At 39.5% G+C, this 15,252-nt stretch overlaps 1 protein-coding gene across 3 annotated transcripts in view; it reads left to right on the top strand.

Moving 5' to 3' along the window:
* Positions 1–549: 549 nt before the first annotated feature.
* Positions 550–15,252, top strand: part of COG2 (component of oligomeric golgi complex 2) — a 32,111-nt gene continuing 17,408 nt past the window's right edge. For 2 of the 3 annotated variants that reach the window (XM_056343591.1, XM_056343593.1), the window contains exons 1-9: positions 550–683; positions 1,545–1,706; positions 2,508–2,573; positions 3,501–3,581; positions 4,179–4,282; positions 5,579–5,687; positions 7,390–7,569; positions 10,630–10,754; positions 12,054–12,180. In XM_056343591.1, the coding sequence (XP_056199566.1) occupies positions 612–683; positions 1,545–1,706; positions 2,508–2,573; positions 3,501–3,581; positions 4,179–4,282; positions 5,579–5,687; positions 7,390–7,569; positions 10,630–10,754; positions 12,054–12,180 (1,026 nt within the window). In that variant the 5' untranslated portion in view covers positions 550–611. Of the gene's footprint in view, positions 684–1,090; positions 1,198–1,544; positions 1,707–2,507; positions 2,574–3,500; positions 3,582–4,178; positions 4,283–5,578; positions 5,688–7,389; positions 7,570–10,629; positions 10,755–12,053; positions 12,181–15,252 lie in introns of those variants that run through there. The other variant, XM_056343592.1, reaches the window with a different exon arrangement.

Genomic DNA, 15,252 nt, shown 5'->3' with positions numbered 1-15,252 from the left:
GGCTGTTAGGAGTAGTCAGACCGTGGCACAGCTTGCCTAAGGAGGCTGCAGGGCCCCCCACCCCTGGCAATACCCAAACCTCGAAGGGATGTGGCTCTGGGCCGCTGGCTCTGGGTGACCCCGCTCAGGGCTAGGGGACAGAACCATACCGTGGCCTAGAGCCCCTTCCCACCTCTGCAGCCCTAGGTCCCCACAGCTTGTGCCATGGGCACTAGCAGCTGACCCCTGCAATTTTACATGACTGGGTCAGTTTTACCTGCTTAGGGGCACCAAGCACCCTCTCCAGCAGCACAGCCCAACTCCCCGGACAGCACAGAACGACAGAAATCAGAAAACATCCTTCGAAGAGGCTGGGAAGGCCAGCTTCACAGGCTCATGCCCTCACACATACGCCTCCCGCCCCGCCATTTTGAGATCCCTGCCGCGCCCCCCGCCCCTTGCCGGCTGCAGGGCCGCTGGGAGCCCTCCAGGGGGCGCTGCCGCGGCGGCGGGCGGCCGCTGCGCCTCTCTTGGCGCACGCCCCGGCCTGCCCCGTCGGTGCCGCGCTGGCGGAGGGGGCGTCGCTGTAGCTGCCGCCGCGTTGGGCCTGCCGGGCCGGGCCGGGGCTGGCCATGGAGGCGAAGAAGATGAACCTGCCGCGGGGCCCCGAGAACCTTTGCTTTGACAAGGACGAGTTCATGAAGGTGGGTGGGGGCCGCCGAGGAGGCGGGCTGCGAAAGGCGCTGTGGGCCCGCGGTGCCCCCAGGGCCCCCCTGAGGACGGGGGGTGGCGGGTTCCCTGAGGGGTGAGAGGGGCCCGGGTCCTTGGCCGGGATCTTTTAGCTCCGTCACGGCTTTTTGCGCGGGCTGAGCGTCCCGGAGAAGTGGTGAGCGTGTCGCCGAAGGGGGCTGCGGGCCGTTCCCAGAGCCAGGCGGCTCGCACCCCTGCGGGTGTACCCAAGCTGGCTGCGGCCAAGCCTGGCGGGACTGAGAGGGAGCCTGAGCGGCGGAGCGGGGGGAGGCCTGCTCGGGAAGGGGGGAGGCCTGCCCGGGAAGGGGGACGCCTGCCCGGAGGCGGGGCGGGGGGCCTGCAGTTTTGCAGCCGGTGATGCGAGTGTCTGTGCCCCGGGCCGGGTGCTGCAGCTCGCTTCCTAGGGCAGACCCGAGCCATGCTTCCTGCATACTTTGCGTGCTTTGAAGCCAAGCTGCAGATAGGCTGGTAACAACCAGCGTTCGGGCCTTATTGCTTGGAGAGCTTAAAATAGTTCTTAATAGTGTGTTTCGGCTTTTGGTTCTGTTGTTTTGTTTTTAAAGTGTGTAAAGGAATACACAACTCTGGATTTTGGAGAGCTAGTCTGTGACTCATGGCACTGTGTGCTTTAGAGATTAAACCCCCAGACTTTGGGACATTGGAAACTACTCTGTTAAGTAGCCTTTTTGCCCCCAGAGCTTTAGTTTGGTTAGCTCATTGGCATATGGAATACTGTATTTTGGGGGTGGGGAGGGGTGTGTTCCTGGTTTGAACATTTTACTTACATCCTTCTCTCTTTCCTGTTTCATTTTCAGCCGGATTTTGATGTTGACCACTTTGTGTCAGACTGCAGGAAACGTGTGCAGCTGGAAGAGCTCAGAGAGGATCTGGAGCTCTACTACAAACTCCTTAAAACTGCTATGGTAGAACTTATAAATAAGGACTATGCAGATTTTGTTAATCTCTCAACAAATCTGGTAAGTGTTATTAAATTGTGCTGTGTAGTTCAGACTTAATGTGTTTTAGTGGGATTTTTATTTTTCGTATGAAAAGCATATGGCTTTTATTTTGGCATTGTTAGATTTAAGACATCTTAAACTGTGATACCTTGCAATGAGAGAAAGTGAAAGACCAATCCTGTAGAACTTGGCTACTCTACAGAATTGCTGTTGGCCTGTAATAAATGTTTTGGATGTATGCTTTTTGTCTTGAAAAACTTAATTCATTAGAAAGTTAGACTCAAGGCAAAGGGTTTTTTTTCAAATTGCCAGTAGCTTTAAAATTGAAGGAAATAAAATGATTAAAAGCACAGCAATGAGGTAAATGAGGCTGTTCTGAAGGATTCTTTTAGGAATCTTTAAGCTTACTATGTGTCTTAAAAAAACACACCAAACAACAAAAAACCAACCTACATGACTGAAAATTGTGATACTTTTCACATTACAACGTCTTGTCCATTGTGTTTCCTGCTCTTTGACTCCGGTTCATCCAGCTTCCAATTATACGGCTTCAAAGACTGAGATTTAATGTTTTTATGGGAAGAAAAATTTTTGTAGGTTGAAATTTTCTTTAATTTTTGGCTTTGTATGTCAAGCAGTTGGATATCCTTATACCTGTATTTGAGGTAGAGTATTTTTGCACTGCATTTAAAATGGAAGCTATAAAGGGAGGTGTCTTTTCTGTTCTCTCTTAGTATCTGTAAAACCATAGGCTTTGACAGTAATTCTCTTGTGAACTTACCAAAAAAGTCATAAACTTTTTTATGGTAATTTCTTTAGGTTGGCATGGACAAGGCTCTTAATCAGCTTTCAGTACCCTTGGGACAGTTAAGGGAAGAAGTTATGGTATGCTCAAAACAATTATTATACACAGCTTGATAAACTTCAGCTCACTTTCATGTGATGTACAGAATGTCTTTTACTCATATTAATAATTATTAGAATAAACTTCTCTTTGAAAATTGATGACTTAGAGTGTTAGTAGGAGAGGCGTTGTGTTTTCAAGCAGTTTTAGTAGCAGTGAATTTACATTTTCTCTCATGCCTTTCAACCAAGAGATAAAAGATTCTTTAAGTGTGGTAAATGAATGGACTCTTACAAGTCTATGGTGAAATACAGAAACTGTTCTAGGATTTAAGTAATTGAAAGATGATAGTAAATAACTCTGATGCCACACAGTCCCATTAAGGGCTTTTTTTGCTCAGTCCTGTGGTTTAACTGTAAAAGGTCACCCTCTTGAAGGTGTGTCTTATTCTGGCACTTCCACAGTGATGTGGTAATTGTCAAAGGACAATTTTTGATCATCCTGACAGCCAGTTCAGAGGGATGTTTGCTACATAAACATGCCTTCAGAATATCACAGCTTTGATGTCTAAAACAGAAAATAGTCTCAGTTAACATAGAGAAATATTTATTATGTGAAAAATGGTACTTAGATCTGATTTATAACTGCAGTTTCAAGACATAAAATCGTATTGGGTTTATTGCCCGTTTCTATGTGAAAGGCAGTTGTTCTCTGTAAGGTACTAAAAGAACACTTCTGGTTGAAATAATACTACTTGTGGTGGCAGTACTTAAGGAGCAGGTTATACTTTCAGTAATTTAGTCTTATTTCTGGCTTTTTCGTGTAGAGGGCCCTTGATGTACTGTAGCTTTTATTAGTCCTGTATTCTTATTAATCTGTCTCCAGTTTTAAGTTTAGATTTTTGAGTTAAGGTTTTTTTAAACCTTAAGTGGGAAGCCAGCTTTACATACTGACTTTCTCCCTCACAGAGTCTGAAGTCTTGTGTCAGTGAAGGAATTCAAGCAGTAGATGACCGGATGACTAAACAAGAAGATATTAGAAGAAAAAAGGTACAACAGATAAATTATTACCTTGAAAGGATCCTCCTTAGGATGGCTTTTTTTTGTGCCATTAACCCAGAGAAAATGAAATTTTTAAAGTGCACACTGCAGATGTTGCACTTCTAAAAATAATTATTGTCATTTTAGTTGACAGACTTCATTTTTTACAGTGTCTAGTTGATCATAAATCTTTGTTTTACTTCGTTTGCTAAAAACATACATGTTTGATTTGGTTGGCTTTTTTAAATTATAATTACTCTTGTTTCTGCTTGTAATACATCAATTTGGTTATTATGAATGTAATTTAAAATACAGCAGTTTAATTTTTAGGGGACACGCAGAGTAACATTTGTCTTTGTGCTTAACTTTGAAAAAAATTGGAAATAATAGCGGTTCTACATTCATGACAAATGTTTCTGGAGTTTTATGGACTTATGTGAGCAATACTTCAACTAAGACATGATTCAAGAATTAAGACGAAGGGAGAAAACTTACACCTGTAAAAAAAAAAACCAGACCTAAAAAAAATCCAAAATATCTTCAGGGTCATTAAATAATGTAAATTGGGATTGGGGTCAGAGATGAAAAATCTTTCTTTAATTACAGATGTGTGTTCTGAGACTTATTCATGTTATTCAGTCTGTTGAGAAAATTGAGAAGATTCTACATTCCCAAGGCACTAAAGAATTGTCCTCATTAGAGGGAAACAGGTAAAAATATGTAATGTTCAGGTTTTTTTATAACTGGTGGGACTAACTTAATTTCATAGTATGTTGTAGATGAATTTACAAGCATTAGGATATATCTTTAGAAATGTAACTGATGGAATAAGTGACTGTTACTTTAGTATTTTCTCAGTGTTAGTCTTCTGCAAAGTGGTCATTCACAGGGCATGTGACTCACCCTCCAAAGTTCCGTATTACTTGTAGTGCTTCCAGTAAGCATGCTTTTTGAAGTTTGAATGCAATAGTTCGTTTTTTGGTTTTTTTTCTTGGAAGTCACTAATCCTGTCGTGTCTGAAATACTTTCTGCATTACAGTTTATTCCAATATCCTTTGGAATTAAAATGGGAAACAGCTTTTCTTGTTTTCCCTGCTTACATATCACTGAAGGGACTGCTGCAAGAGTAGTCTAAGGCAGGCAAGCCACACATGTAATACTTCTGGTACAAGGAAGGTTTGTGACAAATTCAAGTCAGACTCCCAAGTCTTGCTTTTTAACAACTTCATGGAAAGTGTCCTCTCCCTCAGCCTTGGCTGAGGAATGGAAGATGTCTTTCAACCAGTTCTGGAACTGATGCACCAGCCATGTGCTTGAAATAGTTGACTGGGGTGCAAGTACGAGGAAAAGACAATTTTGTGAACCTGTTTGAACATGAAACTGCCGTTCAGTTTAGTGCACTAGTTCACATGATAGCGAGGGAAGGTAGACAGAAGAATAGGTTGATACCTAGAGGCACAAAGCATATGCAGATGCTTTCAGTCAGGGTGAGACACTTTGCAGAATTATGATTGGAAGCAAGATTGTACTTGAGTGGCTGAAAATTTGGCTAGTTATCAGGACTCTGTAGACCTGAGGAGGGTAAGACTGTTTCTCTAGAGGTAGGTGTCGTTAGTTTTACCACATGATAGAAAGGGGAAATAAGAAACAAATCTGGATGGTGAAGAGCACTTACTGCAGTTTTTGAGCTCTGTAAGGCTGACTTTTTATGTGACAATAAACAGCACTGCCATATAGAAAACAGTGCTTCGTATTGCTGAGGCAAGATCTTATGTTCCTCTCAGCTGCTGCTTCACCCACTTCATACCTTAGCAGCTCCAAAACAACTCTAATCATGTAGTCTGTTCCTAATTATTATTACGTGATTGCAGTAAATGTAGTAGTACCTATCAGAATTTAAAGTACTTAAACCACAAAAATTGGGGGAGGACATTATCTGCTGCAGAGGAAAGTGAGTTGATTTGAGAGGATCTGTGTATTCACGTTTTGTGTTTTCTCCCTTCTAGCCCACTTTTAACTGGACAGGTTTTAGAGAGAATTGCCACAGAATTTAATCAACTACAATTTCATGCAGTACAAAGCAAAGGAATGCCCCTTTTGGACAAAGTGAGACCAGTAAGTATTGCATGACAGCCAGCTTAACATTTGTAAGGTTAAGCAAAACCAATGTATTTGGAAGACAAATGCCTGTTTTGAAAGAGTTCTATTGAATTAACTTAGGGAGGAAAACGGGTTTCAGGAGGTCATTTTTATCAGTTGACTGGAAGTATTGTTTCTTCTGAGGTTTTATGCTTTGTTTGCTAACTTCTTTAGGATAAATTACTTAGAATAAGAGTAGGAAATATGACAAGACACTATTAGCCCAGTGTATCTTGCAGTTTGTCGGGATTACTGATATTGAGGCCTAGTTCTAGACATGTATGTTGGTTTTGTTAGCTGCAGCATACAGAGCAGAATATAAATGGAATGTGCACATAGAGTGGCTGACTGGAATATATTGGAGTTTGTCTTTTGGTGAAATTTGTTGCCTAACTGACTGTTCAGGCTGGTATACTAATCTCCCTAATATCCTGTTTCTAATGACTATTTACTGTAAAAGATTACTTGATGTTTTGGTGGGTTTTTTCTTCATTCATTGGAAAGAGGGAACAAATGAAAACTGGTGCTTAAAGGTAGATATTATGAACATGGAGGCAGGGCAGTGCTTTAAGCTAGATAGCATGGAGCTGTCATCCTTGATGGCTGTTAGCCATATAAACACGTTTCAGCTCAAGTCTTCTGTGGTACCATGTTGATTCATGGACAGATTACAAGACTCTTCTGGCCACTGTGTTATTGAACAGGGATAATAACAGAAGGAAGCGTGAACAGCGGAGTAGTATTCCTGGTGAGAGAGCCTTTGTTACTTTGTTATGTGGCTTCCTTAATGATGCTTGCCAGGATTTCTGTCCTGTAACTGTTGTTGCTAAGGTTCACGAGGTCATAGATTTCACGACTGGTCAGCAGTTGAGTTACCGACTTTACATGTTCGGAACAAATTCCGTGGAATTGTTTTAGGATGGGTGAACACAGTATGGCATGCAAAAGGGCAGAGAAGAAATTTGATGGGTTAAATTCGTAGTTCAGCTATTGTTTACATTAATGTGTGTTGCTGAACTTACTTCAAATACAGGGTTGTAAGGGGCCATCTTGGCCCAGTAGTATATCTGCAGGTAGTGCAGCAGCGAGTTGGATCTGGTAGAAGAGATGTAGCAGGAGATCAGGAAAAATGGTTAGCAAAAGAGAGAATATATGTTGACTGAAGCAGCTGTTTAGCAGAAGCCAGAAGGAATCTAATGACATGTCTCTTCCCACCCCCCACCCCTGCCAGTGTCACTCAATGTCTTCGGTTTGCATTGATTTGACAAGTAGTGCTGGGAACACACTGTGTTTTAGTTTTTGACAGTGAGGGATAAATGCCATGGTTGTTATCCCTGGTGACTTACTGTAAAGCTTTTGTGTATTATCACACATAATGGATCAGTTGAACAAGGAACAATTGACCTATTTCTTCAGGATAAAAAGGACCTTAGATGTTACTGCGTAACTTACAACATATAAAGTAATTGCCTTTTGAGCTTACTGTAATAAATACTACGTTTAAATAGTATCAGTAACCCATTAAGCTTGTGTTAATGTTCATTTATTGCTGACAGTTATCAAAACTTGTGCAGCTTTCAAATGAAAATGGAAAGTTAAGTAGTTTTGGAAGAATTTACTTCAGCAATGATGACAAGGCTTTGTTTTTTTTATTGCTGTATTTTGTTTCTCTTCATAGCGTATAGCTGGAATAACAGCTATGTTGCAGCAGTCTCTGGAAGGGCTGCTCTTGGAAGGCCTTCAGACTTCAAATGTTGACATAATACGTCACTGTCTTCGCACTTATGCAACAATTGACAAAACACGAGACGCAGAGGCATTAGTTGGTCAAGTGCTTGTAAAACCTTATATAGATGAGGTAAGAGAAAATCACGAATCCGAAGAACACAAGGTGCTTTGCAAACATGCTTATTTTTCCTGTTGACCTCCAGCTTTCATTAGCAGCTTCAAAATGCCTTTGTGGAGAGAGCAGGAGAACTGAGACCCGATGTAATGTCAGTTAATTTATTGTTGCTGTTTCAGAAAAAAGGGTGGAGGAATTCTCTATCTGCCTGTTATCATTCAGGTTCTATCCAGTTGGAATTCTTTCTCTTGTCTACATTTTTCTTGGAGTGAAGAATCCAAAAAACAAACCTTAAACCAAGCATATGACTGGAGTAAAATCCAATTTATTCTGGACCAGGGTGCGTCTGTGGGAACTGGATCAGATCTAGGCTTTGCATTTCTCTGTGGCTCGCTCAGTAGCAGGCAAATGCAGCAAAAATAGTTCTCAGTGTAACATCCTTTTCTTCGCGTTGTATGAAGAAGCAGTTTCTGCAGTTCCCAGCAGTATGTGCTAATGTACCAGGACATTAGCAAGAGCAGGAACAAGTGTGTGTTTGAAAAGCATTTACTGTTGTCTGGTGGGAAAAATATGTCAGATGGCCAATTTCCTAAGTGAGAAACTGATTTTACTAGGCCATCAGTTTGCCAAGATGGACCAATCACAAAGTACTGGTTGAATTCTCTGAAATTAAGGGACTTTCTGCTAATTCTTACGACTGTGCAACTTGTTTCTCACCCTCTTGTAGCACTGTTTGTTCTTACTGCTGCTTCTGGCCTGAACAGTTGGTGACTAGTCTACAATATGTTTTTTCTTTTTGTTGTGATTGATGATAATGTAATTCCTAAAAAAAAACACCCCAAAAAACAAAAAAAACACAACAAAAAACCCCTCAGACAGTAACCTGCCACAATAATGTAACGGTCAGCAAGTCAGTCAGTTGTGCTCAGTTTTTCTTGTATGTCAGCAGACCTGTGGTTGCAACTAAAATAATTTTTAAGGGCCTACGATGGTATTATGGTAGCTCAAGTAAAAATCCTAAAAATTTATTTTAAGATATTTGATAGTCTGCTGTGTTTGAAATGACCTGACAAAAACAGGTTGGTTATGTTATTAGCGGAGGTTGCTGAAGTGATGTCGCTGTAATACCAGGACTGCTTTTCACCCTTTTCATCAGTGTGTTGGGAATTATGTCCAGGTCAGGTAACTGTTCCCTGTCATTTCAGAGGATATTTGTTCCATACTGAGATCTGAACTGGTGCCCTTTTACAATATAATTACTAGTACAAACTGACTGCCCTGTTGCAGGAAGTTTCCCTGGCTTTCACTAGATTGTCAGAGTACTTCATAAATGCATTAAATTCACTGTCCTTAAAGAAGTTAGGCTGGGCCAGCGCCAGGGCTATAAAGTAGTTGTTCTAAAACTAGCGTTATGAATCTTTCAGCAGTATTCATTTTCCTGCTCCTGTGGGGAGGAAAAACTGTAAAGTACCAGAGCTGCCTTGGTGACTGCAAATATACGCTTGCTTGAATTTGGACATGTTAATAGAAAGCAGAATAGATCTTCCCCTCATCACTGCCTTTGTAATACAAACATGTTGTTAGTGGTTTTGGGTCCCCAGTTATGCTATTGATACATCTTGCCTTTGCTTTCAAGATTTTTTTGTGGTCATTTCTCTTTAAATTGAGGTATTTAATAACATTGTCTGCTCAGTAAACCGTGAGAGTCATATTATGATGTGGGGTACTCTTTTTCTGCTTTCGGGATGTTTAAAACAGTTAATTCTCTACTAGTATTTTACAAAACAATTAGACTGCTTGAAGTATAGAATTAACATTTTTATTAACACCCATAAAAGCAATGTCACTGTTGTTTCTAAAAGTACTGAACATGTGTCTGTAGGCAATAATACAGTTGCTTTTTCTTACACTGATGTGCCTTTCTGAATATAAATGCAGAAGTGATTTTAAGGTATTCCCTTCCTTTTTTCATTTAGTGATCATTTGCCTCAGTGTTCCCAGTCAAGGCAAGTGAAGAGTTAATCTGCATAACTTTTGCTGAAGGAGTTGTTCTATATCAAGATAGGGAGAAGAAATTACCTTTTTTTCACTCAGAAATGTCTTCAGCAGCCAAAAGATGGAATTACTACCCTTCCCTTTCCTGGCAAGGAATAGTATTTCTGGTGGCACCTGAGCTGTATGTCATTGTCAGTAGGCTGTTTCTCTTCTGCTGTTGGGAAGGAAACATTTGAAATTATTCTGGTTTTACTTTGTATGCATACAGATGTACAAAGCAAAGAGAGCTCCTGACTTCTGAATGGGAGAGGAAGTCGAACAGTGGTGCCCTCTCCCCTTAAGGACAAGCTTCATTTAAGTGTTTGCTAATGCTGTAGCAACTGCTGCTGTGGGGGACAGATCATCTTCCCCTCTTGGTTTTCTCAGTGTCTGTTCTTTCCCAACCTCTGCACCGTTTTGCTTGTTTGTGTCACGAGAGGCAAAAGTGTTTAGACAGATGGAAGAATACCAAATAAATACAAGCTATTGTTCTTTTCCTGTATTGTCCAGCTGCTGTCTGCCTTCTCTTTATGGCAGAGATTATCCCTTTTCACTGGATGTGAAGTACTGTCTGGACAAACTGCTTTGCTAGGTGTGTTAGGAGCTTAGCATTGTCACAGAAGATTCTTGGCTATTGGCTTACCTGCATTTGGGATTGGACCAACTACATTTAGAAGAATTTTTTTACTTTATTCTGAGGTGTGATTAGCTTTTGCCACTCACCTCTTCAACTTCATGGACTGCTTCTGGTGGCAGTGATGTGTGCAGTGGGTGGGGAGCTGGGCACAGTGGCTAACATTTAAAAGCAAGGGGCGCATTCCCATTCTTTGGGCCAGTCTTGCCAGTTAGAGTGTTGCATTAAAGGAAGTAATAATTCATGCTGTCAAGCTATACTTGGAAGTTATAGTCAGTTTATTACTTTTTTGCATTACACCGGCATTTGGGGTTGTAGTGTTAGCAGTTTTGAGTAGACTGTAAGTCTTGCATTACAGTGGTTTATATTCACTTTTCTGACATTTAACATTGTCCTCTTTCTGGCAGGTGATTGTGGAACAGTATGTTCAGTCTCACCCTAATGGCCTTCAGGCTATGTATAATAAACTATTGGAGTTTGTTCCTCATCATTGCCGTCTCTTGCGTGAAGTAACAGGTGGAGCTATTTCAAGGTAAATATCTTGGGATTTCTTTCAGTCATACTAAAATAACAGCAAGTATGATATACTTTTGAAATGCTTTGCATAATTAGATTCCATGCTCAAATGACTTATCTGGCCTTTCCTGAAGATTCATAGGCAAATTTGATTTCTCTCTCATGCCTGTGTTTTTTCAAAACAAAACAGTGGAAAAACTTCTTTGGTGCTGTGGCCCAGACCTTCAGAGGAGGGAAAGAGAATCCTGTATTTCAGTAGTAGAATTGAGTACTGTTCATGATACAGTTTGTCAGATACCTTGTTTTATTTAATCCATTTAATATGATAGTACACTTCATCCAAGGAGAGAGGTGTAATAAAGCTGTTAAAAAAACTAAGTTCAAAAGTTTTTGGGTCGTTACTGCACATCAGAAAAGTGGGGATGATCCCTAGAGGTTTCACTGGTTTATTGGGTGTACTAGAACTACAGGTTTAATTGATTTGTGCTTCCACTGTTGTCTTCAAAAGTGCTTAATTCCTTATGCAATTAAATTGCCTGGTTTGAAGTTTAAATAATTCAGGTCTACTGAATTGTATCCATTTATTCATCTGTTTGCAGGCTGGTTAATATAGTAGACTGCTGTAATTAGAAGAACTATGGATGTAGCCCCCAGGGACTGCAGAACTACTTTTCTAATTAGTCATCCATTGCTGAGCTTTTTATGACTCCTAAGTTTTACTAACATTTCAATTCTTTTAATCCCTCAGCAAATTTTAATCTTTCTTCTTAATAATGGAATGTTGCTATTTTGTACTGTGGTGTACTGAACCGGAATTAAATGCTTTTATCTCTTCTGCTCTCAATTTATAAATTTTCATAATCAAGATAGCTTTTAATCTTTTGCTTCGAAGCACAGTATCATGTATGAATACAGCTTGGAACAATTACGAAAAAGTTCTGCTTCTTTCCATTGCATTAGTCGCATTACTCCTACTTGGTACCTCTTTGAAGTTTGGAGCTGTTAAAACATGAAATATACAAGTAAGAATAGGAGTTCTCAGCTGAAATGTACTCATTTTCTACAACACTTGTAAAATACGTAAGAAAAAAATTTTAAAACACTTTGAGTTATAAAAAATACCTTGCATTTGTTGAGACGATAGGATCAGATAAGAAACCTCAAAGGAAGAACAATTTAAGGGAATCAGCATACCTAGTAAAAAAAACTTAATTACATTTCGTCTAGTGCAGTGCATGTCTTCTGAGTTATCCCTACCTCCAAATAGAGGCCTAATGGTAAATATAACCATGGAATAACTGCAATTTTATTTCAGTGAAAAAGCAGATATTGTTCCTGGATATGATTTCTTAGTGAATTCAGTGTGGCCAGAAATAGTACGTGGTTTAGAAGAGAAATTGCCATCACTGTTTAACCCTGGAAACCCAGATGTGTTTCACGAGGTAATTAATTTTAATTTTTCCATTTGCGATTCCTTTAACGTGCAAGAATTGAAAGAGTCATATTCTCGTATCTTTTTTTCCCCTGCTGCTTTTGTGTAAATTCATGTTGATTGGCTCAGAAGAGGAGGTTATCTCAAATAATTTGGTTTAATTTTCATAAGAATTAATTCTCCTCTCAAGTTTGTCAGGAAAGTTCATAGACAGAAGTTACTGGAAGCCATTTGGTCATGTGAATTTGGCCTTAATATTTGCTTTAGGAGTAGATGTTCTTTCTTAGTTGTAGAATTGCAATGTAAGTGAAGGTGGGAGTGGATGACTACAGTGTTCACCCAAGAACAGGACTTCTGTATAGCAAGGGCTGTTACATTAGTTAAATACCTGGGTTACAACTTGTTCTGTACTATGGGAAAGTTGAAAAAATGATTTGTTTTGCTTGTTGTAGCTTTTCCTGTATTTCAGTACTGCAGATTCTGTTGTGATTAGAAACACAAGTCAACTAAATAAAACAAAAATACTTGGAGGCAGTGTGATGAGGTTTATAACAGAAGTAGTATTTTCTCTGGTATCACAACCAATCGTGAAGAAAGATTATATTATAAAATGATTTTAAAGTACTTGTCACTTGTATTTTCATCATTGGCAGTGCTGCTCTGCCTCTAAAAGATGATCTTTTATTAAATTTATATTTGGTCTAGTATGAAGAGTGGCTCTGGCAGTTACTTTATTAGTATGTCACAAGTAGGAAATGTGAGTTTTTTGCTTTTCTTCATGTCCTGTCTCTGTGTAGCAGTGATTGCTGAGATATTTGGATTTTTTTTTGCCCTTGCAGCTTGACTTATGATTAGTCTGAAACCTTTTATTTTCAAGATGGAGGTGGCAGGCGGTGATAAATTGTCTGAAGGAAGGCTTAATAGGCAGATCAGGACACGATTTAGGGAAATGTTAGATGGCTGGTAGAGGTTTATACTGAAAAAGATTCTTCCTGTGTACATGCAAAACTGCTTTTACCTAAATACTTCTATTTTTCTTGGAGTTTCAGGTCTCTTTCATACAGATACGTTGAATATTGAAGGCAGGCAGGCATGGCAGTGAAGTTTGCAGGAATAGCTTTATTCAGAGCCAATTTATTCAAGAAGCAAATAAAATAGCTGTTGAAGAAAGCTGTGGTAATACCATACAAATGATGCTAAAGGGCGTCCCCCCTGCCTGATGAGAATACTTAGTTTGTGTAAAAATTCAGTCTTCAAGCTTTCATCTAATGCCCTGCATACTGCAGTTTGTGAGCCTTGCTGGGCATTTGTCCTCTTTTTTTTTTTTTTTTTTTTTTTTTTCCTTACAGCAAAATTTGTTTTATCTTCTGAAGAGCTGGGTTTGCTGTTGCTGTTTTAAAGTAATTATTTTAAAAAGGCTGTTAATCTTACAGTATGTTGTTATTGACCAACACTGATAGTGCTGTTTATTTAAAAAAAAAAAAACAACCCACAACTAAAAACCCAACACACACCCCATGGCTTTCATGTAAATCATGTGGTAAGTCTGAAGTACTTTCCAGACTGCTTTTGACTGCTTAAGGGACTCAAGAGTCTAAATCATTAAAATATTTTATCCAAAAATCAATAACAAGTTGAAATGCCAAGTGTAAAAATGCTATTATGTCTATCTAAAGACTAATAGTTCTGAATTAAGGGGTGTGGGGGGGAACCTCTTTAAAATTGTTTCTGCACTGTTGATAATGCAAGCAATACAACACAGATTTCGGACAGTACTCTTCTGTCTCTGTTTTCTAGGATGATAGAAAGGCAGAAAGGTCTTTTTTTCAGGTTTGTTTGCGTATGTATGTGTGTATAGTTCTAAAGCTGAAAAGTTTGAATATGCAGTATTATTTGTTAGGAGGCTTTTACAAGTAGAGGAGAGGAATAATAATTTTTTTTATATATATATCCTGTAAAAACCAGACTGGCAGGGTTAAGCATACATGTTTTTTTTATTGTGCAGGGTTTTTTTAAAAAAATTGCTTCAGCTTGTCATTCCCTTATTTCTGAGTCAGGTTTGAAGATTTACAGGTATTTGGAAAGAATACTGTTTTTATCCCTAAACATTTGAGTTTAAGTTTAGATTCCTCTGTTTGAAAATTGCTCCATTTTGTTTCCCACTTTAGCTTCTCTTAAATAGCTTTATGCAGTCAACAATCCAATCCTAGAAGCTGAAATGGGAACCAATCTTGCAGTTAGTTCCCTCTCTTGGATGTAATGTTATTGATAACTAGATGTCTCTTGAGTTGTCTTCTGTTTCGAAAGTGATAGGTCTTGTCAGAGAGCTAAAGCAAACACTTTTTGTAATATAAATAATACTTAAGGTAGCTGGGCATTAACAGCTTGTTTGCCTTTTTACAGTGCTGGCTTTATTATCTAAGAAAGGAAGCCTGAAAGAGCAATAGTCTGTCATTCATTCTGGATTTAACTCCCATACCTTTTACAGTTCCATTGTGTTATAAATACAGCCACGCTGGGAGAAAGGTAGTTACCTAAAAGCTTTTGTGTGCAATTTCCAGAATACTATCTTGACGCACTGAAACTGCCATGTCACAAGAAAAATATGCTGTAATTTCGTAACTTTCTGTTAAAGGTATACTTACTGAGATACACAACACAAAAGCATACCCATGTCAGTGCGTGTCCTGTGGTTGCAGGAGAGTTTCTGAGAGCAGAACCTGTAAGCAGCAACTCAGGGGCTTCTCCTGTGAATGTTTTACTGCTTTGTAAGAGGCAAAATCACATCACTCACATAGTGCTCTGGATTGTGGTAAAAGCCTTCCTGCTACACCCCTGCTGCTGCTCTTATTTCAATGAAGTCAGAAGCACTGAGAGATTCAGTCAGGCTTATTTTAATTATTCATCAGTGGCTTAATTAGCATGTATATTAAGTTTTATGGCTGTTTTCGTTTTTTCTAATAGAAGAAACTTGCACATAAGCCCAACTGTTTTTCACAGCACAGAAGCAGATTGTAACTGTAGCTGTATTTTGATTTGAAATTGATTTGTGTTCTGTTAGCAAGGTCTGTTTTGTGTGCAG

This window comes from Falco biarmicus, chromosome 6, assembly GCF_023638135.1.
Source record: "Falco biarmicus isolate bFalBia1 chromosome 6, bFalBia1.pri, whole genome shotgun sequence".
NCBI classification, from domain to species: domain Eukaryota; kingdom Metazoa; phylum Chordata; class Aves; order Falconiformes; family Falconidae; genus Falco; species Falco biarmicus.
This window is presented reverse-complemented; position numbering and strand designations above follow the sequence as displayed.